The sequence below is a fragment of the Camelus ferus genome, chromosome 13 (genome assembly GCF_009834535.1).
Source record: "Camelus ferus isolate YT-003-E chromosome 13, BCGSAC_Cfer_1.0, whole genome shotgun sequence".
Classification (NCBI taxonomy): Eukaryota; Metazoa; Chordata; class Mammalia; order Artiodactyla; family Camelidae; genus Camelus; species Camelus ferus.
This window is the reverse complement of record NC_045708.1, coordinates 31,733,978-31,758,456: the sequence shown is the minus strand read 5'-3', so window position 1 is coordinate 31,758,456 and position 24,479 is coordinate 31,733,978. Positions and strand designations below refer to the sequence as shown.

Below are 24,479 nucleotides of genomic sequence, written 5' to 3'. Positions count from 1 at the left end.
GGCCATGAGGTGGAGGGGACTGGGTGGGTTCCGTTAAAATTAATTAGACAATCAAGAGAAAGAGTTATAGCCTGTGGGTGGCATCGATTTCTTCCCTCCCTGAAAAAATATTTTTTATTTTCCCCAGATTTACTGAGAAATAATTAACAAAGTCACATATATTTAAGGTGTACATGTATGTATGTATGTATATGTTATGAAATGATTACCACAATCAAGGTGACTAACACATCCTTCACCACATGTGACTAGTCTTCTGTTTTGGGGAGGATGCTTAAGATCTAATCTCTTAGCAAATTTCTTGTAAAAAATACAGCAATATTACCTATAATCTCCATGTATATTAGATCCTCAGAAGTTATTCTTCCTAAGACTGTACTCTTTGACCAACAGCTCCCATTTCCCCACTCCGCTGCCCCTAGCTACCACCACTTTACTTTCTGATTCTAGGATTCAGCTGCTTTTTTCTTATTCTACATAGAAGTGATACCATCCAGTTTTCATCTTTCTCTGACTTATTTCAGATAGAATGAGCCCTCTCGGTTCTTCCATGTGATCACAAATGGCAGGGTTTTTTTCTTTTTCATGGCTGAATAATGTTTTGTTGTATATAGACAGGTTTCCCCTGCTATCAGAAAGTAGAGGATTGATATGAAACCTTCTGTAAGCTAAAATGGCATAAAGCAAAGAAGCAATTACCTTAGTATACTTCTTACTAACGGATGCACAAAACATGGAGATAAAGCATAGATGCTCACCAACACAGTTCAAATCTGCTGTGGCTTGCTGAGGAGAGGCTGAGTGTAGTTCCCCAGGGAGGAGCTGCCACTCTCCCTGTTCCAGGTGTGTGTTCCCTCTGTGCAAGCTCACTGCAAAACAAATAATGAGCACTATTTTCACTTTTGCCTGTTTTTGTAAAAGCAAAACATCCACTTCTAATTTGGGGGGGGGGGTGTTTGTTTTTTGGTTATCAAACACAGGTACTAATGTCGATTTTCCATAAAAGCAAAATGCCATAATGCAAACTTTGGAAAGCACCAGATACCTAAATACCACATTTTTTTCTTTTTCTTTTTTTTTTTTTACCATTCATCCCGTGGACAGACACTTAGATTGTTTCCATATCTCAGCTATTGTGAATAGGACTGCAATGAACCTTGGAGACAGATCTCTTTTCCAGATACTGATTTCATTTCCTTTGAATACCCAGAAGTGGAATAGCTGGATCATGTGGTAGTTCTAGTATTTATTCCCTGAGGAACTTCCATACTGTTTTCCATAAAGGCTGTACCAATTTACATTCCCAACAACAGTGCATGAGGGTTCCTTTTTCCTAACATCCTCCCCCAAATTTCTCTCTTGGCTTTTTGGCAATAGCTATTCTAACAGGTATGAGGTGCTATCTCATTGTGATTTCTGTTTGTATTTCTCTGATGATTAGGGATTATCAGCACCTTTTCAGGTACCCGTTGGCCATCTTTATCTCTTTTTGCAAAAATGTCGATGAAGGTCCTTTGCCCCCTTTTAAGTCAGATTGTTTTTTGCTGCAGAGTGGTATGAGTTCCTTATATATTTACATATTAACCCCTTTATCATATGGTTTGCAAAGATTTTCTCCCATTCCACAGGTTTCTTTTTCATTTTGTTGATTGTTTCCTTTGCTGTACAGAAGCTTTTCAGTTTGATGAAGTCCCACTGGTTTATTTTGGCTTCTCTTCCATGTGCTTGTGGTGTCAAATCCAAAATAATAAATGGCAAGATCAATGTCAAGGAGCTTTTCCCCTATCTTTTCTTCTAGAAGCTTCTTGATTTCAAGTCTTAGATTTAATTCTATAGGCTATTTCAGGTTGATTTTTGTAAGCGTTACAAGATAGGGCTTCAGTTTTATTCTTCTGCCTGTGTATATCCAGGTTTCCCAGCTTCCTTTATTGAAGGGATTGTTTTTTCCATTGTGTTTCTTTGCACCCTGGTCAAAGATTAGTTGACGTATATGCGTGGGTTTATTTCTGGCTCTCTATTTTGTTCCATTGGTCTGTGTGTCTGTTTTTTTAAGAATACCATACTATTTTGATTATAATAGTTTTATAATACAGTCTGAAATCAGGATGTGTTATGCCTCCAGCTATGTTTTTCTTTCTCAGATTGCCTTTGTTGTTTGGGTCTTTTGTGGGCTGATTTGAATTTTAGAATTGTATTTTGTGTTCTTTTCATGGTTTGTCCTTAATCCTTAAACATCAATACATTTCAATTTTAAAATTCTGCTGGGCAAGATCTCTGTATATGATGATAGGACTTTCATGCATTCATCTAGATTCCTGGTCCATAGAAGTAACATACAAAGAGTTCGCATTTTAGAAATGTTTCTCTGACTGTGTGGAGGGAACACTAGACAGAGTCAACTCCAGATTCACAGAAGCCAACTGAGGGGCAACTTCAGGGAGTTAGGCAAGCAGTGATGGGGGGCTAGATAAGGATTTGATCAGCAGGGATGGAGAGGAAGGGTGTGTGGAACTGGGATTTGAGCTGGATAGGACAACTGAACTTCTAACTTTTTTTGCAGGATCTCACAACTGAAGATCTAGTTCAGTTATCAGGCAACAGCAAAGAGGCTTCTGGGGACTCTTTCCTCTGGACACTTGAGGAAATTGAGGAGTTTCTCCAGGACTTCAATGAGATGCATGAGGCAAGAATCCCAGCTGCATCACAGCCAGAACTGCATGTACCTCTGATTACCCATGATGAGGACAGCCAAAAGGTGTCACTTCAGAACCAGGTAATGAATCCCTTGAGGCTCAAAATGATGATTTCTGCATTTTCTAACATGCCTGAGACAGTTCTTACCCAGAACTAACAACACCCCATGTGAAAAACCTTGATTTGCCCCCTAGAAACTTAAGCAAGACTTTTTTTTTTTTAACCCCAAGGTGACCACTTCTGATGAGAGAAAACCCACAGCAACATCCCAGATGACAGATGTCACTGACACCCCAAAGACATTGTTCACTGATGGCCAAGACACAATGATCGATGCAAACAAGATGACAATCCCCAAAGAGGGTAGCCAAGTGAAGACCTTCAGTGGAGGCCAGACCCTCTACGGGGTTCAGATGACCTTCAGTGGGGAAGAGACCCTCTATGGGGGTCAGATGAAGACCACTGGTGAATATCAGACCCTCCATGGAGGCCAGATGACCTTCAGTGGGGACCAGACCCTCTATGGGGGTCAGATGAAGACCACTGGTGAATATCAGACCCTCCATGGAGGCCAGATGACCTTCAGTGGGGACCAGACCCTCTATGGGGGTCAAATGAAGACCACTGGTGAATATCAGACCCTCCATGGAGGCCAGATGACCTTCAGTGAGGATCAGACCCTCTATGGGGGTCAGATGAAAACCATCAGTGAATGCCAGACCCTTACTGGAGGTCAGATGATCGTCAGTGGGGACCAGACCCTCTGTGTGGGTCAGATGAAGACCTTAAATGAATTCCAGACCCTCACTGAAGGCCAGATGACCTTCAGTGGGGGCCAGACCCTCTTTGGGGGTCAGATGAATACCGTCAGTGAATACCAGACCCTCAGTGGGGACCAGATGACCTTCAGTGGAGGCCAGACCCTCTACATGTGTCAGATAAAGACCACCAGTGAATGCCAGACCCTCAGTGGAGGCTTGATGCCCTTCAGTGGGGACCAGACCCTCCAAGGATGTAAGATGAAGACCCTCAGCGATGACCACACTCTCCTTGGAAGTCGTATGATGCCACACTCACTGTCATCATTGCCATACCCTGGATCCTCATACATTTCAAGTTCCCATTTGATCCAAGGACAATCCCTTGAAAATCAAAAGTGGAACCTCAAGACTCGGAGATGTCAGTTGCAGAAGAATTCTGACATTTTTAAGCCCTACACCTGCACATACCAAGACTGTGGGAAATCTTATTCAAAGTCTTCTCACCTGCGAATCCATGAGCGCCTACACACTGGTGAGTGAAGACTAAAGGATGGGGGTGTCAGGAAATTGACTTAAGACTTGTGCCTTTACAAAACTTTGGGATCTTTTAAGATTGTTGCCACCTCCCTCTAAGCCTGAGACCCAGAAGACCTTAGAAAAGGTTGGCAAATCTGAAAGGGTATATAAAGCAGTCCCACAAACAGAATCTAGGTCTGGGCCAGAACTAACCTGGTTGCAGCCTTTTGTCGTGTTGACGGTGCTGGGCTTATGGGAAAAGTGAAGGTATTTGTTTGACCTCTTAGGATGGTCTTGACCCTACCTCTGCTGGGGCTGTCGCTTCGTGGACTCCAGTAGGCCCAACAGATGAGCCCCTCCCTCAACTTTCTTTTCCCCCACTGACCTCCTATCTTTGTTCTTCTTTTCCTCTCCCTCCTCCAAAGTTTCCCATCAGCCTACTAGCCCATACTGCCCTCCTTCTCCTCCTTTTTCACGCATCCCCTCCAGTCTCCTGTCCTCTGGCTCTCCCTCTCCCACCCCAACATGTTCAAATCCCGTTTCTTCTCCATTCACTTCCAACTGCCTTGTCCCACGCTCCCCTGAAGCATGACGGGTCTCCCTTTCTTTCTCGGGTCCAGGAGAGAAGCCCTATAAATGCAACGTCAAGGGATGCATGTGGGCATTCCCCCGTTCAGACGAACTCAACAGACACAAGAGAAAGCACACTCGGGAGCGGCCCTACCTGTGTCCTCAGTGCAACAAGAACTTTGCACGATCCGATCACTTAAAGCAGCACCAGAGAGTCCACAGATCAGTTTCGCCTGTGACCACAAACCCAGCAGCCTCTAAGGAAATGAGCTGAGCTGAAAGATCCTTCCTGCTGAGGCTTTCTTTGCTGGGCACCTAGCACTGTGCCGGCACAGAGTAGATGCTTAAATATTAGTTGTAAACTTTTAAGGTTTTCATTAGTTTTTTCCTGAAACTTACAGAGAATACCTATATGCATTTCAATAGAATCAGAAGTACTCTTCATTCACTTCCCTCTCTGGGGTGACTATTTTCATCAGTGTGCTATGAATTCTTGATGGTCACCTGTGTACTTACTTCCACGTGTATGTGTAAAGATGTTTCTATGGAGATGATTGCAACGTATGCACAGTTCAGATGTGCAATTCTTGTAGCATTTTCAATATCTGAGCTCATGTATTCTGGAGGTCCATTTCTATGGAGTTAAGAGGAGGGATCACTTCCAGTATAAAGTGGCCTCAGAGTAAATGAAGCTCATTTGGATGAACCTAATCTATTAAAATGTTGAACCCCCTGTCTCAGCTGTTTCTTCTCTCAGGCAAAGTGTCTCCCTTTCCCCTCTGTCTTCTCAATATGCTGTCAGGACACAGGGGTGGTGGCGTTGGAGGAGAAGAGAGGGGTCAAGTACTGGGTGCCAGGGGAAGGACCTATCCTTTCCATAGGCCCTCGGGGCCTTCCCATCACAGCTTCTGCTGACATGCCTGCAGCAGCAGGGACCTGTGGTCTGTTTTCCTGGCCTGGGCATGGCTGGACACCTGCTTCTGAAGAGCTTAGCCATCTTCCCAAGCTATCTAGGTCCTTCTCCCAACTCTACAGGTCCTGTCCTCTTAGGTCTTACTTGGATTCTCATCCAACTGCCAACTTGGATGATATTTCCCTGGGAGAAAGGTCTGCGTAAAGCCAAGGATGTGATCTGTTCCACTGCTCATTTCCAAGGGGGCACTTTGCAAAGCACATTCCACCCAGAGCACTAAGAGGGAGCAGACCACAAATCCCAGGGCTTCAGTTTGCCTACAACATTTGTAGTTCTACTTGACCCTCCTCAGTCACCACACAGAGGCCCCAGAAGCTAGAGCCCTGGGTCTTCAGGAGACCCAGACATGGTTTTAAATATCATTCCTTACTCTTGTATTTGGGTGATATGAATTAATATATATAAGATATGTGTTTAAAAAATAACCACCTGTGACAGCCCATCACCCAGTGCTATGCCCTCAGGACTGAGATGATCAGTTAGCACAATGAGCCCAACTGAAAGTACAAATCAAGCCTTTATCCACTTACTGCTGGAGAGCAAGCAGGGAGCAAAAAGAAGAGGTGCCAGCTCTCCAGTGTTGCTTCCTTCCCCATGAGACAGCACCAGGCAGGGGCTCCGGGACTGCTGCACAGGCGGGGGCAATTCTCTCATTGCCTCCAACAAAAGACTCCTACCTTTTTATGGAGGAGGGATAGGAAGGAAAAGGAGGGAAATTCTAGGAGTGGACAAGTACTCAGATGGGAGAAAAATGCTTCAACCAAAGTCCTCAATATGCAGGTGTGGTGAGTTATTGCAAGCAAATCCCTCCAGAAAACTGCAGTGCGTGGCTCTGACCAAATCCAGTGTGGGGAGGGCTGCTTCTGGCCTAAGATCTGCCAAAGTCTTATTATGGTTGGGCCTGAAAGATCACAAATAGGACACTGATGTGGACCTGGACTCCTCAGCTCCACCCCTTGATCCTTCAGGGTCTGACTGAGCAGCACAGTCTACCCCATCATGGCCTCAGTGAGCCAGACACTGAGAGGTTGTGACCAGGCTGAGTGACCAGTGATCTAGGCCACTGCAAGTAGGGTAATCGGGCCTGCCTGGAGAATTCAATGTATCCAGGAGCCCCAGTGGCTGCCGAGCCAGAAAAAGATGCCCCATTAGCTCATTAGGGTATACTCTAGAGAGCCAGGAGGACTTCTGTCTGAGCCTCCTAATGGACTCTTCTATATTCCCAGTTTCGTTGATCCAGGGGTCTTGGTGCTGGGGATACAGTGGTCAAGAGGTCACCTGGATCTTAGTGTCTCCAATCTGGGCTAAGTGCAGGAAAGGCTAACCCAGAGACAGAGGATTGTAATAGGATTATATAGGATATAATAGATTATAATTATAATGGACAGAGGATTATTTGAGAAGCCCATCTTGGTTGGGCCTGATGGAAGGATTGATGGAAGGTTCTGTTTTGCCCACCACTGTAGCATACATCGCACACTGGTGCCCACTCTGGTTCCTACCTGCTTCTATTCCTCAGCAAAAGTGATGGGTCACCAAGAGACCATCCCAACAAGCAACAGGTAGGTCTGATGACCCTACCAGCAGGGCTGTGTGAATCAGGTGAGGGGTGGACAGGGACTAGCCTTAGCCCTTGAGCCTGAGATGCCCTGCTCCATAAAAGGGAGTTAAAGCCCAGGTGAGAATGAAAGACATTTGGGTACTTGAGACTGCTGTCCCTAGGGCCAGTAATTGGGTCACAAGACTTGCACCCCCTACCCCAATTTTGTTTTTCATATCCACTCTCCTCTCTAGGAATCTGGGTGGAAGCCATGGGGATGCCAGGCCCAAGTATGCTGGAGCAGCTAAGGAAACAGACCTCCAAGGTGGCCATGCAGGACAGGGTCAAGGTGGAGGTGGAATGGGCAGGCACAGCCAAGGCCATGGGACTCCCCCAGATGCCTGGAATAAGTTTAAGTCCACAGAGGTTTGGCTCTTCTCTTTGACAACATTGAGCACTTTCAGAATTTTTGTCTGTAATTTTTCTGCCTTGCAGCAAGGCACAGTCATGCTCTCCAAGTCCTTAGTGTCCAGCACAAGACATGACTAAGGGTAGACGTCCAGGAAATGGGAAGTCCAGCTAACCCCCATGAACTCTTTAGGTCTGACTCAACACCTCCTTGAGAGTCTTTCAGTCTTTCTTCCCTGATACACACTTCCATTGTCTCTGTCCCCTACCATGAGTTGTCCCCATAGCCATGGCATTCTCTGTATTGTGGGCTCAGGAATAGTTGTCAAATAAATGGAAACTTGTAGGCGGATTCTTCTCTGAGTAGTTGCCAGGTCTAGCTTCTCTCTGCCTGGAATTCTCTTTCCTCTTCATCTGCTCAGTTTCCTTCCCAACATTTAAAGGATTACTAGCTGTTACATACCCTGGCTTACTGATCACCTCCTCCAGAAAGCCTTTCTGACTTTCCCCCTTTAAGTGCCCCCTCCTCTCCATGACTACCACCAAAGTGGACCTCTCAGCCCTGAGACCAAGATGATCCCTGGGCCACAGGAACCAGACTTGATCCATTTCACTGTGACCATCACCTGGAGATGCTGGGCAACAAAATGGGCACAGGAGACACCCATAGAAGGCACCATCTCTAAGGTAAGAGATGTACCTCTGGAGAGGACAGATCCTGGTTGAGATCCCAGCTCTGCCACTTGAGAACTTTGGCAAGTTCCTATTAGTTTGCTGTTCAGTAAAACAGCTAAGAAGTCCAGAAATAATGTTCTGAACTACCTGACTGAGTTGTCAGGATAGTCATTATACTCTCAACCCTATGAGAAAGGCAGGGCAGACAGGCCCTGTAATGCCTGATATTTAGGAATCCAGGTACCTGGGCTTCATGGGGGAAAGGGGAAGTTACAGTGGGGTTCATCCTTCTCTCCCCCAGTTGATTGTCCTCCACCCCAAAGTCACCTAGAAAACGGAGCCTAGAACAAGAACTAAGTACCGATGTTTTATTTGAGCAATGCCAACCCACGGCATTTTAGAGTGGGAAAAAGGAAGCAAGCCAAGGAAGAATGGGAGGTAACGCAAGGTAACAGCAAGTTGAGTCTGCTTCACAACAAGCCTCGAAGAGGCACAGAAGGTATGTCCACTGGCTACTTGGGAGGCTTTTCCATTGGCTGTACTGTGTGGAGAAATGTGCCTTGCACTAGTTCAGGAACGAAGAGAAGAGGGAATTTATCTGCCTGGCTTTCTCCCGTTTGTCAAATATCACCCCAGGAGCATTAACTTCTCCACATTCCTGGGTTTCTAGTGGCTGCTTGACATGCCAGGTCCCACATCCTCTGGGGGGCATTCCATCCATCCATCCAAGTCTGGAAATGATGGGAGGAGACAAACTCTGGGCACATGCTTGGTGAGTGCCAGAGAGAATCTGATTCTGGACTAAGATGTATTTAAAACAGTCCAACACTATTTGTCTCATTTAACAGAAGAAACCTGGCATAATGATCAAAGACCTTTCCCAAGGTCTCATGGCTAATAATTGGTAAATTCAGGATTTGAACATAGTCTAGCTCTGGGAACTATGGAACTTGGATTTTATGTAGCCGGCAAAGGAGAGTCACTAAAGGGTTTCAAGCTGGGAGTGACAGAAGATAATGAGCTTTTTAATAACGCTCCCAATCTCTACTTTGCTCCATCTTCCCATGTGGCTAAACTTGGCAGAAGCAGGTGGTCCCAGAGATATGAGGACATCCAAGACAGTTTTTGAGGAGTCCCTGACTGGGTCCAGAGCTCATATGGGCTTCAACAACACTGCCTCATAATCTTTCTCTTCACCTAAGCCTACACCTACCAAAGAGACTAGCTGGTCAGAGGCAGGCAGGATCTGGGTGGAGAGGCCAAAATGAGGGGAAGAGGAGAATAACCTAAAGACCAGGAATAGGAGGAGGACCAGACATATGTCCATTGTTGGCCTGTGGGTCCGAGGATATTGGCACCCGCATATGAGTCCTTTGGTGTTGTCGGAGATGGTCAGATCTCATGAACTGTCGGCCACACTGGTCACATTTATGTGGTCGGTGTCTGGTGTGTATCCGAGTATGTCTTCCAAGTTCATCGGAACGGAAGAAGGACCATGTACAGGCTTCCCACGTGCATTTATAGGGCCTCTCACCTAGGGGATGACAAGGGAGAGAAGGAATTAAGTAGAGGAATATGCCAGCCATTGGGAAGGGAGGGGTCGGACTTTAAGCAGAGCAGTCAAAGTTGAGGAAGTCAAAAGGTAAACCATAGGAAAGCCCTGAGGAGACAGCACCATCTTAGCACAGTCATACTGGGCTGTGGGAAAGCAAGTTGGTGGGGCCAATAGAGCTTGAGAACCCAAACTGGGAGGACGTTGAGCTAATCCCAAACCATTACAAACCAGGGTCCCCCTCCTTCTGATACCTCTAGAGTTTCCTCCACCACCCCACCTTCTGAGACCTCATTTACCTGTGTGTTTGCGCTGGTGACTCACGAGGTGGGAGCGCTTAGTATAAGCTTTTCCACAGTTCTCATACTCGCAGCAGTAAGGCCTTGAAACTGGGGATCTCTTCCTGGGAGCCCTTTCCTGGGCCCTGGGGTTCTGCTCTGCTGTCCCTGGAGCTGGTAAGGGTTGCTCAAGTAGGAAGGAGTTTTCCTGGGAGACTGGCTGACTCACAAAAGAGCCTTGGGATTCCAAAGTCAGCAAGGATGAGGGCCCAGCAGGGGGCATCCCAAAGTCATGGGGATCTCTAGGAGGCAACATCTGAGCCAAAGAGGGGAGCATTGCCTGGGCCTCAGTGGGAGGCATGGTTGGATGCAATAACATTTTAGGTGCTAAAGAGTCTCCATTAGAAGGTACTGTTGGGAGGACAGAATAAGGCATTGTTGGCACTCTGACGTGGGACATCATTGGGATTCCACTGGGAGGTGAGACTGGCAGTTCACTGGGGGGCATAATTAGATTTCCACTAAAGGTCATGGCCATCCCTGGAATATTGGGATCTCCTAAGGGCATCTCTTGGGGCTCCTTGAAAATCATCATTCCTGGCTGGGAGGAAGACATTCCCTGACTGTAAGTCATCTGGGAAGGAGTGAAAGTCATTTGTGGGCAGTAGTTCGCACCATGGTCAGGCAGCGACATACTGAACGATGGCCCCATTTCACTTGCATTCTGCCTGGGTGCCTCAGCAGAGACCAAGGAGATCCTCTCCAGTTCTGTGCACTGAGGGATGTGTTTAATGCCTGATGCACCATGGTTCCAAGAGGTGTGCACTCCACTGCTTCCAGGAGATGAAGACATGCCCAAGATGGATATTGTCTTCTCAGTATCCTTGGAGAGAGGAAGTCAGGTGGAAGTTACCCTAGCGCAAATTCCAGTTCCACATGTCCCTTCTCCCCATTTTCAGATCCCACCCTAATCCAGGCTCCATCATCTCTTGCCTGAATTATCCCTCCTCCAGGCCATTCTCTAGTTTGGGCTTTCTAAAATGCAATTCTGGTTGATAGAAGCACAATGGAAGCCTAGATGTGATTCTCACCACTTTTCCTGCTTGGCATGTTTTTGGTTTTCTTTCCAAAAAAGCACAAATAGCAAATAAAATAGTCCACAACTTATGCCATCAGCAAAACTCCGAGAAAAACCTTCAAATTCCCGATTATGTTTATGTTTAAGGGGAGGGTGAAAGACCATCCCAAACCAGCAGAACGGGTTCAGAAAGCCACAAAGGTGAGAAGAATGGAGGGTTCAGATAGGTCTTGGATTTTGCAAAACTTGAGAAAGCATTTGCAAATATTCACCTATGGAAGAGGCTCTCACCTGAGTGGGAATGTTGTGGGCAGGTCTGAGATCAAGCATTAGAGGAGGTAAGAAAAAATTTTTAAAGCGTTGGGGATTGTCTTGGAAGTCAAGGGCAGTGTTCCTTGGTGACTGACTGGTATGAATGGGAAAAAGAAGCTAGAACCTCTTGAAACAGGATAGGAGCCAAGAATCATATATTTCAAAGTTGTTAATTACTGTAGCAACAGAGAGAGCTCTTGAGCTGAGAAACTAGAATTGCTACCCCATCATCTCCCATCTTCTCCTCCATTGGGAGGGTCCAGAAAAGACCAATCCATTCAAATACGAAACCAGACATGAGTAAAAAATACAGTATCCATAGGAGATACTAAAACATCAAAATAGATTAAAGATGATAATTTCTCAAAAGAAAATGGAAAATTCACCAGAAAAGTGTTGCCACAGATCAAGGAAAAGTTAACAACATTCAAACACAATTTTTTTTTTAAAAAGAAAGCAAAATTTAAGAAAGCAATTGCAGCTTTTACATCAACGACAGGAGCACCACGGGGCAGAAATAGAAGAATTCAAAGAAGTTGTGTCCAGACAATAGGCTATGAATAATATTAGAGGGGAGGGAGGGGGCAATGATAAGAGGAACTGCAGGGGCTCCTGCAGTGCTGACAGTGTTTCAAAGGTCTTTATTTTGTAATAATCCATTAAGCTGTATACTTATATTCATTTCTCCATTTCAGTGTTATTTTTCATAATAAAATGGTTTTAAAATAATACTTTGAGTAATCAAGATTTTCAGCATTAGTGAAATTATAAAAATCAGAAATAAAAATAATGCTATATTTAAATAGGAAAGACTCTACACAAACACAAAACCTTCATGCACTGATTTTGGCCTTCAATTCCAGTCTTTACTAAAAGGAAGAGTCATCCTTGGAGAATTTCCTGACTCCAATCAGGAATAAGGCAGGAATAAGTGAGCCTGGTGCATCTTTATTGTGCCAGAAAATAAAGGAACTTTCTAAGATCATTAGAATTATGTTAAAAGAACACAGGAAGTGATGCCAGGGAAGATGGCAGAGTAGGAAGCACAAGGAAACTACATCCCCACCAAGATAACAATTATACCTGCAGAATTTGCTTGATGTAATTACTTTGGAGCAATAGAGTCTATTAAATGCTTGTGACTTCCAAGGTTTGGAAGGTAAACTTCAGTGAATTTCACTTTCAGCTCTTACATAGGTAGTGGCTACCCCAAAACACCCTGAGTCCTATACCAGGAAACTGTTTCTGGAGCAGCTTGCCTCAGCTTGTTTGAGCCAGAGTGGACAATAAAAACCTTGTGCTCCAAACATTGGGGAATCTATTCTGATGGCTAATTGCTGCTTCTGAGCATGAGGTGCAGACACAGAGGTGGGAAGCTATTATTGCAGCTCCCACTGCCGTTGATACAAGACACTCCTACAACTGACAGGATTCCAGGGTACTTAAAAGGACTAGCACCTGTTTCTTTCCCCCTTCACTTTTCCCTTTTTCACCTTTTGGGAACCAGATATTTAAGAATAGTATATTCACAAGCAACCACATATACCAGGGAATTTGGAAAGTCACCACCCATACCTGAAGAAAAGATTGCAGGCCCAGAAGACATCTGAGAAAACCTTAAGTTTACATCTCAGGCTGATCTTGGCACAGAGAAAACATACATCAATTTAAAAAAAAAATGTAAACAAACAAAAAACAAAAAGAGCAAACCCGGAGGAAGAGGAAGAATCTGATTGCCAGAGTTGCCACATTATAAGACTTAGATGTCCAGTTTTCAACAAAAAAGTATCACAAGAGAAAAAGACACAGGATTGTATGACCCATTCAAGGAAAACTATACAAAAAACTCCAGAAATGTCTCTGAGAAAGACCAGATGGTGAACTTACTACACAAAGAATTTAAAACAACTGTCTTAAAAAACTTCAAAGAGTTAAAAGAAGATGTGGACAAAGTTATGAAAATGATGTGTGTACAAAATGTAAATTTTTATAAAGAGGTAGAAAACCTAAAGAGAAACTAAAAAACAAGCTCTGGATCTGAAAAATATAATAACTAAAATGAAAAACTGACTAGAAGGATTCAGAAGTGGATTTGAGCAGGCAAAAAAATCAACTAATTTGAAGATAAGACAATTGAAATTGTCAAGTTGAAGAACAGGAAGAAAAGAGACTGAAGAAAACTGAACAGAGTGCATAAGTGACCTGTGAGACAAAAGACCAGCATATGCGCTGTGGGAGTCTTAGAAGAGAGAAAGGGGCAGAGATTGCTTGAAAAAAATAATGGCTGAAAATATCTCAAATTTGATGAAAAACATGAATATAGACCTCCAAGGAGCTCAATGAACTTCAGGTAGAATAAACTCAAAGAAATCCACACTGAGACACATTATAATCAAAGTGTCCAAAGACAAAGAGAACCTTAAGAGTAGCAAGGGAGAAGTAATTCATCACATATAAGGGATCCCAAGTAAGATTATCAGCAGATTTCTCATCAGAAACCTTGGATGCCAAAAGGCAATGAGCTGATATATTCAAAATGCTGGAAGAAACTGTCTAACTAAGAATTTTATATCTCACAAAACTGTCCTTGAAGAATGAAGGAGAAATTAAGTCATTCCTAGATGAACAAAAGCTGAAGGAGCTCATTACCATTAGCCCTGAACTGCCCTGCAAGAAATGGTAATAGGGTCTGGTAGGTCAAATCATTTGCTACATGATTTAAGAGACTAATGGTGGAATAAGAAATCTGTAAATTGGTCTTTGCCTCAGTTCCTGACACAGAGTTTCTAAATCCTTTGGAATTTCCTGGGTGATAAGAGCATCTTTTGTTCTAATGAGGTGACTCTTGGTAAGCTGATCACCAGAAAGATCAATCCATGATTAGAAGCTTGTAATTTTTGGCCCCATCCCTTATTCCCCAGAGGGGAGAGGGGCTAGAAAATGAGTTAATAATTGATCATATCTACATATCTACATGATAAAGCCTCCATAAAAATCCCCGAAGTATAGAGTTCAGAGAGCTTCTGGGTTGTTGAACACCTGAAGGTACTAGGAGGGTGTTGTGCCCAGAGACAGAATGGAATCTCTGTGCCCCTTCTCCATACCTCACCCTCTATGTATCTCTCTATCTGGCTGTTCAACTGTAATCTTTAAAATGTCATTTGTGATAAAAAAAAAAAAAAAAGAAATAGTATGTAAACTGTTTTCCTGGGTTCTGTGAGCTGCTCTAGAAAATTATCAGACCTGAGGAGGGGGTTATAGAAACACTGATTTTTAGCCTATTGGTCAGAAGCTCAGGTGACAACCTGGACTTCTGTCTGAAGCAGGGGGTAGGAGCAGTCTGTGAGATTAAACCCTTAACCTGTGGGATTGGGCACTAATTCCAAGCAGTTTGTGTCAGTGTTGCTTGGTGCAGAAAACCTACATATCTTGTGTCGTAAGTGTTGTGAGTATGAAAATGAAGGAAAATTGTTTTCTCAGAAACTAATATATTCTTAAAAACTGTTATTTGTCTATATTTTTAGACACACAATGCATAAAGTGGATAGGGCAGTCTTTGTATACTATTAAAGTGGTATCAATTCAAATTAGAGTGTTATAAGTCATGTTTGGATGTTAAAAGTAATCCCCATAGTAAACAAAGAAAATAGCTATAGAATATATACAAAAAGAAATGAGAAAGGAATTAAAGTTTCATTACAAAAAAAATCAATTAAACACAAAAGACATAATACAGGAAAGAAAAGACACGAAAAGCTAAAAGGCATATAGAAAACAAATAGCAAATTTACAGAAGTCCCAACTTATCAGTAATTACTCTAAATATAAACGTTTTAAACTCCAATCAAGACAGAAACTGGAAGAATGTATTAAAAGAAACATGATTTAATTGTATATAGTTTGTAAGAGATTACTTTAGATCCAGAGACAAAAGTAGACTGAAAGGATAGAAAAAGATATTCTATGGAAATAGTAAACAAGAATGGGCATGGCTATAGTAGTGGTTATCAAATGTAATAGACTTTAGAATATTATATATTAATAGACGTTTCAATACAGCAGGAAGATAAACAATTATAAACATATACACACCTAATAATAGACCATCAAAATATATGAAGCAAAATCTGGCAGAATTGAAGGGACAAATAGACCGTGCTAAATAATATTTGGAGACGTCCATACCCTACTATAAACGAATAGATCAGAAGATAAGTAGGGAAACAGAGAACTTGAACACAGTAAACCAACTAGGTATAACGAACATATACAGAACACTCTACCCAACAACAGAATCCACATTCTTCAAGTGCACATGGTACAACCTTCTCCAGAACAGATCATACGTTAGGTCACAAATTAAGGCTTAATAGATTTCAAAAGATCGCTGGGAATCAATAATGGCAGGAACACTGGAAAATCTCCAAATTTGTAGAATTAAACAACATACTCTTCAACAACCAATGGTCAAAAAAGAAACCACAAGGGGAATTAGAAAATATGTGAGACTAATGAAAATGAAAACAACATTTAAAAACTTACAAGGTATAGCAAAAGCAGTGCTAAGAGGAACTTTATAGCATAAATGCTTACAATTTTAAAAGATCTCAAGCCAACAACCTAGTTTTACCCCTTAAGGAACTAGATAAAGAACAAACTAACCCCAAAGTCAGCAGAGGGAAGGAAATATTAGAGACATATTAATGAAACCAAAAGTTAGTTCTTTGGAAAGATTAACAAAATTGCCAAACCTTTAGCTAGACTGATGAAGAAAAGAGAAGGCTCAAATTATTGATACCAGAAGTGAAAATGAGGCCATTACTACTAATTCTATGGAAATGAAAAGGACTATAAGCGAGTACTATGAATAGTTGCGTGCCAACAAATTGGAAAACCTAAATGAAATGGATAAAATCATAGATAATACCTACCAGAACTGAATGATGAAAAAATAGAAATTAACAGACCCGTAACTATTAAGGAGTCGGAATCAGTAATCAAAAGCTTCCAGGACAAAGAAAGGCCCTGAACTTGATGACTTCAAGGTAAATTCTACTAAACATTTAAAGAAGAACGTCAGTGCTTCTCTAATTCTATAAAAAAATTAAACAGGGGGACTACTTCCTAATCCATTCCATGAGCTGGCCATTGACCTGATCCCAAAGCCAGACAAAGACATCACAAGTAAAGAAAAATACAGACCAATATCTTTTATAAATATAGACGTGAAAATCCTCAACAACAACAACAACAAAACCCCAGCAAACCAAACCCACCAGTATATTAAGCAGATTATATAACATGATCAAGAGGGATTTATCCCAGGAATGCCAGACTAATTCAACACACAAAAATCAATCAATGTGATATATTATAGAAGTAAAATAAAGGTGAAAAAACACATCATCTAAATTGATGTAGAAAAAGCATTCAAAAAAAAATTCAATACCCTTTCATGATTAATAACACTAAAAAAATTAGGAATGGAAAGAAACTTCCAACATCATAAAAGGCATTTATGAAGAATCCACTGCTAACATCACACGCAGTGGTAAAAGACTGAATGCTTTTCCTCTAAGATTAGGAAAAAGGCAAGGATGCCTGCGTTCACCACTTCTATTCAACACTATTGGAAGTACTAGCCAGAGCAATTATTCAAAAAACAAAGTCATCCAAATTGGAAAAGTAAAACTATCTCTGTTCCCAGATGATACAATCTTATATGTAGAAAATCCTAAAAGTTACATACACACACGCACAAGCCTGTTAGAACTAATAAATAAATTCAGCAAAGTAGCATAATACAAATTCAACACTCAAAAATCAGTTGTGTTTCTATACAATGAACAATCTAAAAAGAAAAGAAAAAAATTCAATTTACAATGGCATCAAAAATAAACTTAGAAATAATGAGTTTAACTTAATCACTAAAACTATAAAACACTACTGAAAAAAATTAAAGAAGACATAAAAAAATGAAAAGACATAATCTTATGTTCACGGATTGGAGGGCTCAATAGTTACCCAAAACAATACACAGTTTCAGTGTAATCCCTATCAAAATACGTTTTTTGCAAAAATAGAAAAATCCACTCTTTAAATTCATACAGAATCCCAAGGGACCCCAAATAGTCATAAACAATCTTGGAAAGTACTAACAAAATTGGAAAATTCACACTCCCTGATTCAAATCTTACTATAAAGCTACAGTAATCAAAACAGTGCAGTATTGGTATTAAGGACAGATCAATTCACCAACAGAAAGGAATAAAGCCCAGGAATTAACCCTCACATATATGACCAAATGACTGTCAAAGGATGCCAAGATCAGTCAATGAGGAAAGAACAGTCTTTTCAATAAATGGCACTGGTATAATTAGACATCCACACGCAAAAGAATGACATTGGACCTTATGTAACCCCATGTACAAAAATTAACTCAAAACAGATCAAAATCCTAAGTGTAATAGCCAACTATAAAACTCTTAGAAGAAAACATAGGGAGAAGCTTCATGCCATTGGTTTTGGCAATGATTTCTCAGATGACACCAAAGGCACAGGCAACAAAAGAAAAAATAGGCAAAATTAGACTTCAAAATTAAAAACTTGTGTGCATCAAAAGACACTACCAACTGAGTATAAAGGCAACCCACTAACTGGGAGAAATCATTTGCAAGTCATATATCTGAAAAGGGATTAATATCCAGAATATATAGAGAACTCCTAAAACTTACCATAAAAACTTGACTCAAAAAGGGGCAAAGGACTTAAATAGACACTCCAAAGACATACAAATAGCCAACAAGCACATGGTAACATGCTCAACATCACTAAATCATTAGGGAAATGAAAATCAAAACCACAATGGAATACCACTTCACACCCAATAAAATGATTATTAAAAAAAGAAAGTATTGGCAAGTTGTGGAGAAACTGGAATCCTTGCATACTGCTGGTGAGACTGTTAAAACGGTGCAGCTGCTATAGAAACAGCATGGTGCTTAAAAATGGGATTAGCATGTGATCCAGCAATTCCACTTCTGGGTACATACCTACAAGAATTGAAGGCAGAGACTGGAATAGATATTTGTACACCTATGTTCAAAGCGGCATTATTCACAGTAGGTAAAATGCAGAAACAATCTGTGTCCATCAACAGACGAATAGATAAACAAAATGTGGTATATACAAACAGATTATCAATCAGCCTTAAAATGGAAGGAAATTTTGACAGATGCTTCAACATTAAGACATCAAGCTAAGCAAAATAAGCCAGTCACAAAAGGACAAATAATGTATGATTCTGTTTATGAGATATTTAAGTTAAATTCAAAGAGATAGAATAGTGATTGCCAGGGACTGGAGGAGCTGGGAGGGGCAGGGAGAATTGGGAAGTTACTATTTTAATGGTTAAGGAAGTTTCAGTTTGGGAAGATGAGAAAAGTTCTGGACATAGGTGGTGGCAATGGTTGCACAATAATGCAGATGTGTGTTTAATACCACTGAACCATACACTTTAACGCGGTTATAATGATATTTTTATGGTATAGAGATTTTACTATAATTTTTCACATGTTTAAAAAGGGAGACAGAAGGGGTTCCCCCCAGCCAAATTTGTGACCATTTGAGAATCAAAAAGAATGATTATTGATTTTAATAGATTGAATCTATGACAACAGGTCAGCCATTACCCCAGCTTTGAACACTGTGAATTGAACTGAAAGAATGAAGCATTTTTTCCGTCCAACAGGACACTATTATTTCAGAATCACCAAATGATTACATTTGTTTATGAAAAATCCTACTTTACAAAAGAATATAAAGTAATAAATGTAGAAGGAATGATGGAATTGGATAATCATTTTACAATCTCTAAGGAAACTTTGGAATAAGGGAAAAAAATATTTGGTTGGAACCCATAAAGTGAATGCTTGGTGGGGAACTGGACATTTGGATACATCCAAGATAACATTACAGATTACTTTCTGACCACAGGGCTAAAAGATAAGTTTGAATAGAGAGATCGATGAGGCTTTTTCGCTATCCTAATTCAAGGGCCACACTCAAAGTTACCAGATGTGCTTCCTGACGTAATGCAAGACAAAGCCTACTGTACCTGTGAAACATCCTTACCCCAAATCAGGAATCCAATTAGTTTTATAATTTGACTTCAATTCAGAGGGAATACAAGAGATACATCAAGCTACATTATACCGTGAGAAAGCAATCTGGTAAATCCACAAGAAGGATCATTCAAAGGACAAAAGTTAGGATCATGAAAAACAAAAAAATCAGTCCAGAAAAAAGAGAGCTATACTAATTTCAAAGAGACTCAAGAGACATAATAAGCAGATCTAATGTGTGGTCTTAAATTGGATCCTGGTTTAGACATACTAGCTGGAAAGGACATTTTAGGAACAACTAGGGGAATTTGAATAAAGAATTACATCTAAGATGATACTAAGAAATTACCAATTCTGACAGGTCTGATAATGTTTTGACTATGGAGGGGAAAAAATTGTCCTCTTATCTGTTTTATCAGAGCTCCAATTCATTTGACTTCACCGCTATACACTTAGTAACTAGCATAAAGTAGGTACATAATAGGCCCCGGATAACTGTCTACTGGACGGATATTTCCTGGGGTACTCAGCCATTTTTTCCTCTCTTTTATTCTCCTGATCCCTCACAGGCAACCATCTTTGCAGATGTCTAAACACATATTTACCACTACCTCGCCTTTCTATTCCTCCAAGTTCGGTGTGGCCCCCATCTCGCCACAGAAACAGCTTTCATAAAGGTCACTGGCGATCTCCATTGTTACTAAGTCCAAGCACGTGTCAGAATCCTTGCTTGACCTCTCATGAACTTCTGAGACTACCAGCCACACTCGTCTTGAAATGTCTCCTTCCCTTGGCCTTAGGAACACATTGACACACTTGCCTGGTTTTTTTCCTTCCCTTCTCTCTGGCCTTCTTCCTTTGCAATTCCCTTTGCAGGTTTCCCGTATGCTACTCTCAGGGCAATCTTTCTCATGTTAATGAATCCATTTCTGTTTATAGTCATTATTCTTAGATCAATAGCTCCAGGGCAGACCTCTCCTGAATCTTCCAGCTGCCTAATGCTCAATCCATTTGGAGAGCCCAAGGCACTTCAGACTCTGCCCCAAAATCATGATCATCTTTACCGCCCACCTACCCACCAACCTACCTCCCCTCCAGAGGACAAAAACTATTAATCTTGTTCCTTATCACTCTTTGATTTCAGAAAACGTCCCCGCTATTCTTACCCAATTGTGTAAGCCAGAAATCTGGAAAGTTGTCCTGGATGCCTCCTTCACCACCCAGATCCAAGTAATTACCAATTTGTGTGGTGTCTACCTCCAAAACATCTCCAAGATCTACTCCATCTCCGTCTCCACTCACCTCTCTAGTTAGGCCACCATTTTGATTTTAGATTGGATTATCTAAATTTTTAATCCAATTTCTAACTGTTGCCTTGAATTCTGCCCACACCCACCAGGGCACTCTTAAAAATACAAATCTAATTGTGATTGATCATGTCTCATAGATGGCTCCCCATTACTCTTGGAATAAGCAACTCATGCCCTGCGTAATCTCAGTGGTGCCCAGGGTCCCTGCCTTGCCTCTCCTTGGCCAGTCTCCCATCCCTCTCTTGGCCTTGATTTCATAGTCCATCTTTCACTACCTCCAAGGTGGAGGCATTCTGTTTCTAGTCTCAGGATCTGCTAACCCTTCACCTAATCAGTTCTCTGGTCCCAGACCAAAACCTCAGCTGTCTTCTCCACATCCTAAATCAGATCAAACACCTCTGCTATTTGTTCCTGTGGTGCCTGTACTTCTCCTTTACAGTAATTTGTACACTTCCAAACATTCAGCTACTTATTAATAAAATGGTAAAATAACTTACAGTAAACGCCCCACCTTATTCCCAGGATCTGGCAAAGGCCCGGCACTTAGTAATTTTTCCCTCCCTGTCTGCTTCCCGCTGACTTCCTAACTTTGTCTTCTTCCCGGAGTACTCAAAAGTCTCTATCAGAAGTTACCGGAACCTCTTTAGCCCCCAGTGCCTAACGCTAATGCTTGGAGAACGTTAATTGAATAAATGGCACGGGTCTTATGTTCTCAATTTCCCATCCCTCCCTTCCCAACCTGTCCCTCGGACTCCTAACCCTCCAGATTTCTGCCTACCCCCCACCCCGCCCCGCCCTTCCCCAGCCTCCACTCCATCAGCCCCGACGCAGGGCCCCAGGGCTGACGCCCTGACTCACCTCTGTGTACTGGGGCGGAGCCACGTGCCACTGGCTCAGGCCCTCAGCCCCCTGCTCCATCTCAAGCTGGGATCGGTTGCACATTGGGACTGCGTGAGGGTCCAGATCCACACATGCGCAGAGCTGAGACCTGGCATGTGTTGCAGGTCTGATGTCCTGGAACCACCACGCCACAATCACCGCGCTCAGCTTCTACTTCTTACTGCGCAGGGGGGCGGAGCCAAGGGCCGCACCCACCTACCCACCCAGCAGCCACTGCCCCACCCTGCGTGCTCCAGCCACCCACTAATCCTGCCCAAAGGCAGCAGGGTCACTAACAGGACCTTATACTTTCATCATTTATTATATCTCACGTCTTCCCCACCTTACCCACCCTGTCCTCCTTTCAGTCTGATCCGCTTTGTTTAGCCCAAGTTGGGGTGAGGACATGGAGGTTGCAGGCTTCAGCCGGGTCTTGTTGACCTCCGAGTGGAAGAATGAGGGAAAGAGGCTGGAGAGAGCAGCAGATCTGGGCGTAGGACCTCTGCAGACAAGCTAGCCTCCATCGCCACCCCACCAGGATTCTTGCCAGAAGCTGGATCTCTTCTGCTCTAGGCCAAGTATCTATGTCCCTTGTGTGCACACACGGATGACTGGGAGCTCGGGGAAACAAAGTCTTTATTCTAAGATAATTCGGGAGTAGGTACTGTATGTTGGGCACCGTTTTTTGAAACTAGGAATACAATTACAAACAAGACAGAACGGAGTACTTGCTTCCAAGAAATTTTCATCCTGAATGAGCAGGCAAGGAATGAATATAATAAAGTCAATAGTTAATACAATTTTAGATGGTGGTGAGTACTGTAGAGAAAATAGAACAGGAATATGTGATCTGAGAACCAAGTGCCTGAAAGGAATCAACCATAGGAAGATTGGAGGGGTCTGAGTCAAGAAAGAGATTGGCGTGTGAGAGGGAAAACAGGACATTCAGGTGACCTCAGTGATGTGAGTTAAGGAGAGTGGAATGCCGTGAGGACAGAGATGGGCAGGGTCTCAGAGACCTTGGAAAGTAGTTTGGCTTTTATTCTAAATGTGATGGGAAGCCAGGGAAGAATTTTAAGTAGGAAATTGATACGATCTAAGTTTCTAAAATAATCATTGGGTTCCTTCAAGGCTTATGGACAAAATGGAAGCAGGGACACCAGTTAGAAGGCTAAAGGAGTTTTCCAAGTAAGAGAAGTCAGTGTTTGGTGTGGGGGTGAGGAGGAGTGATGGCGATTAGAGAATATTTCAAAATTAAAAAGGTCCTGACTTGGTAATGGAATGGAATGGTACATAGCTTAAAGGAAAAGAGGGATCAAAGATGACCCCTAGGTTATTGGGGGAGCAATTGCACCATTTGGTAATATGAAAAGATGGGAATTTGAGCAGATTTGGAAGCAGCTGAAACAAGAATTCCATTTTAGACATGTTGATTTTGAGATGGCTATTAAATATGCTCAGGGAGAGGTCAGGGCTGTAAATGTAAATTTAAGTGTTGTCAACATAGAGTTGGTGGATAGAAAGCCACGAGAGTGGATGATATCAACTAAGGAGACAGAGAAAAACAGGTTGGAACCCGTGTACCCTCTCCATTTAAGATCCAGTAGAACAGTGAGATCATCCAAAGAGACCCAGAAGGAGCAGCCAGAGAAGTAGGGGAGAAGGCAGGAAATTATATTTCAAGAAGCTGAGAGAAGCATGTATTTAAAAGAGGGAATTTTCAACGGCATCAGAAGTTACTGAGATAGGAACCAGGTAAGTGCCTACTGGATTTGATGAGATGGAAGTCATTGGTGACTTTGACAAAAGCAGTTACAGAGGAAACAGAAGCCTGATAAGAGTGGGTGAGAAGGCAACAGGTGCTGGTGAGGTGGAGACACTGAGACCCTGTCTCGTCAACAACTCTTTCAAAGTTTTGCTATGAAAGGGGGCAGAGAAATGAGGTGGTCGTTGGAAGGAGGATTAAGTAGGCTGACGGGGATCCACCAACAAAGAGAAACTGCTATTGGAGCAGAGAGAGGGCTGAATTACAGGAGTGCCAATGATAAGCGAAGAAAAGACAGGACCCAGGGTACAAATAGGCAAGAGGGCCTTTGGTGAGAGCAGGGACTTTTCTCTATAATAACAGATAGGGTAACTGGAGTCCTACATATCTTAGTGTTTCCAGCCACTAGCATGGGGTGGGGCTGAGAGCAGGCCTTGAGAAATAGTGGCAATGCTTCCATGAATAACACCTGCTCAGGTATCAACTCCTCCTGGGCCATCTCTGACTCCCATTTGTTATCTCTTCCAGTTACCATACATACACCTAGTGTTTCTTCCAACATGGCACTTAGAAAATATTTGTGGAATGAATCATATTTGGCAGAGTAGATTAATTTGTAACACCTCGTTCCTCTATCAGATAAAATTATTTTCATCGATCAAATTTTGTATTAATTAATTTCATGTTTATTTTGCATCGCTCTGGTTTTGAGATTTTGGAATCTGTAATTTAATCTTCCTGATTCTTACGTTCTTTATTAGCAACCAGCAGCTGAGAGGATTAGCTCTGTGATTTATGAATGATCCAATAATATCTTTATTTCATCAAATACCCCAGGGCCATGCACAACAGGACAAAGCCAGCTCCACCGTTCAGCCTTTTAATTAAGAGTTTATTTTTGTCATGGACATCTGGAACACCAGAGACTTGTGAGGAAGAGGCGCTTACTCTGGGTTGCTGCCTCCTGCCCCAAACTACAACTACACCCCGTAGTCTGCTGACTGTCTTAGAGAAACACAGCCTCAGGCCTGGGAATGACTCAGAG

General features: G+C 42.3%; 2 protein-coding genes across 2 annotated transcripts; one reads left to right on the top strand and one right to left on the bottom strand.

Moving 5' to 3' along the window:
* The first annotated feature begins 3,020 nt into the window (after positions 1 to 3,020).
* On the top strand, positions 3,021 to 4,815 carry LOC116668201 (Kruppel-like factor 18). The gene is made up of 2 exons (XM_032494815.1): positions 3,021 to 3,987; positions 4,592 to 4,815. The coding sequence occupies exons 1-2, from the start codon at positions 3,021 to 3,023 to the stop codon at positions 4,813 to 4,815; spliced, it is 1,191 nt and encodes a 396-aa protein (XP_032350706.1).
* Positions 4,816 to 8,508: 3,693 nt separating this feature from the next.
* On the bottom strand, positions 8,509 to 21,732 carry KLF17 (Kruppel like factor 17). The gene is made up of 3 exons (XM_006178504.2): positions 21,649 to 21,732; positions 9,989 to 10,850; positions 8,509 to 9,671 (listed from the first exon to the last, which is right to left on the bottom strand). The coding sequence occupies exons 1-3, from the start codon at positions 21,730 to 21,732 to the stop codon at positions 9,424 to 9,426; spliced, it is 1,194 nt and encodes a 397-aa protein (XP_006178566.2). The 3' UTR covers positions 8,509 to 9,423.
* Between the last annotated feature and the right edge of the window lie 2,747 nt (positions 21,733 to 24,479).

What these genes read in the sequence shown, in the direction of transcription:
- LOC116668201 (XM_032494815.1), top strand. Translation starts at nt 3,021, where the DNA reads ATGATCGATGCAAACAAGATGACAATCCCCAAAGAGGGTAGCCAAGTG. An exon ending in CCATGAGCGCCTACACACTG is followed by an intron (nt 3,988 to 4,591) that starts GTGAGTGAAGAC and finishes TCTCGGGTCCAG; the next exon opens with GAGAGAAGCCCTATAAATGC.
- KLF17 (XM_006178504.2), bottom strand. Translation starts at nt 21,732, where the DNA reads ATGTGCAACCGATCCCAGCTTGAGATGGAGCAGGGGGCTGAGGGCCTG. An exon ending in CTCCGCCCCAGTACACAGAG is followed by an intron (nt 10,851 to 21,648) that starts GTGAGTCAGGGC and finishes CCTCTCTCCAAG; the next exon opens with GATACTGAGAAGACAATATC. An exon ending in TCACCAGCGCAAACACACAG is followed by an intron (nt 9,672 to 9,988) that starts GTAAATGAGGTC and finishes GTCATCCCCTAG; the next exon opens with GTGAGAGGCCCTATAAATGC.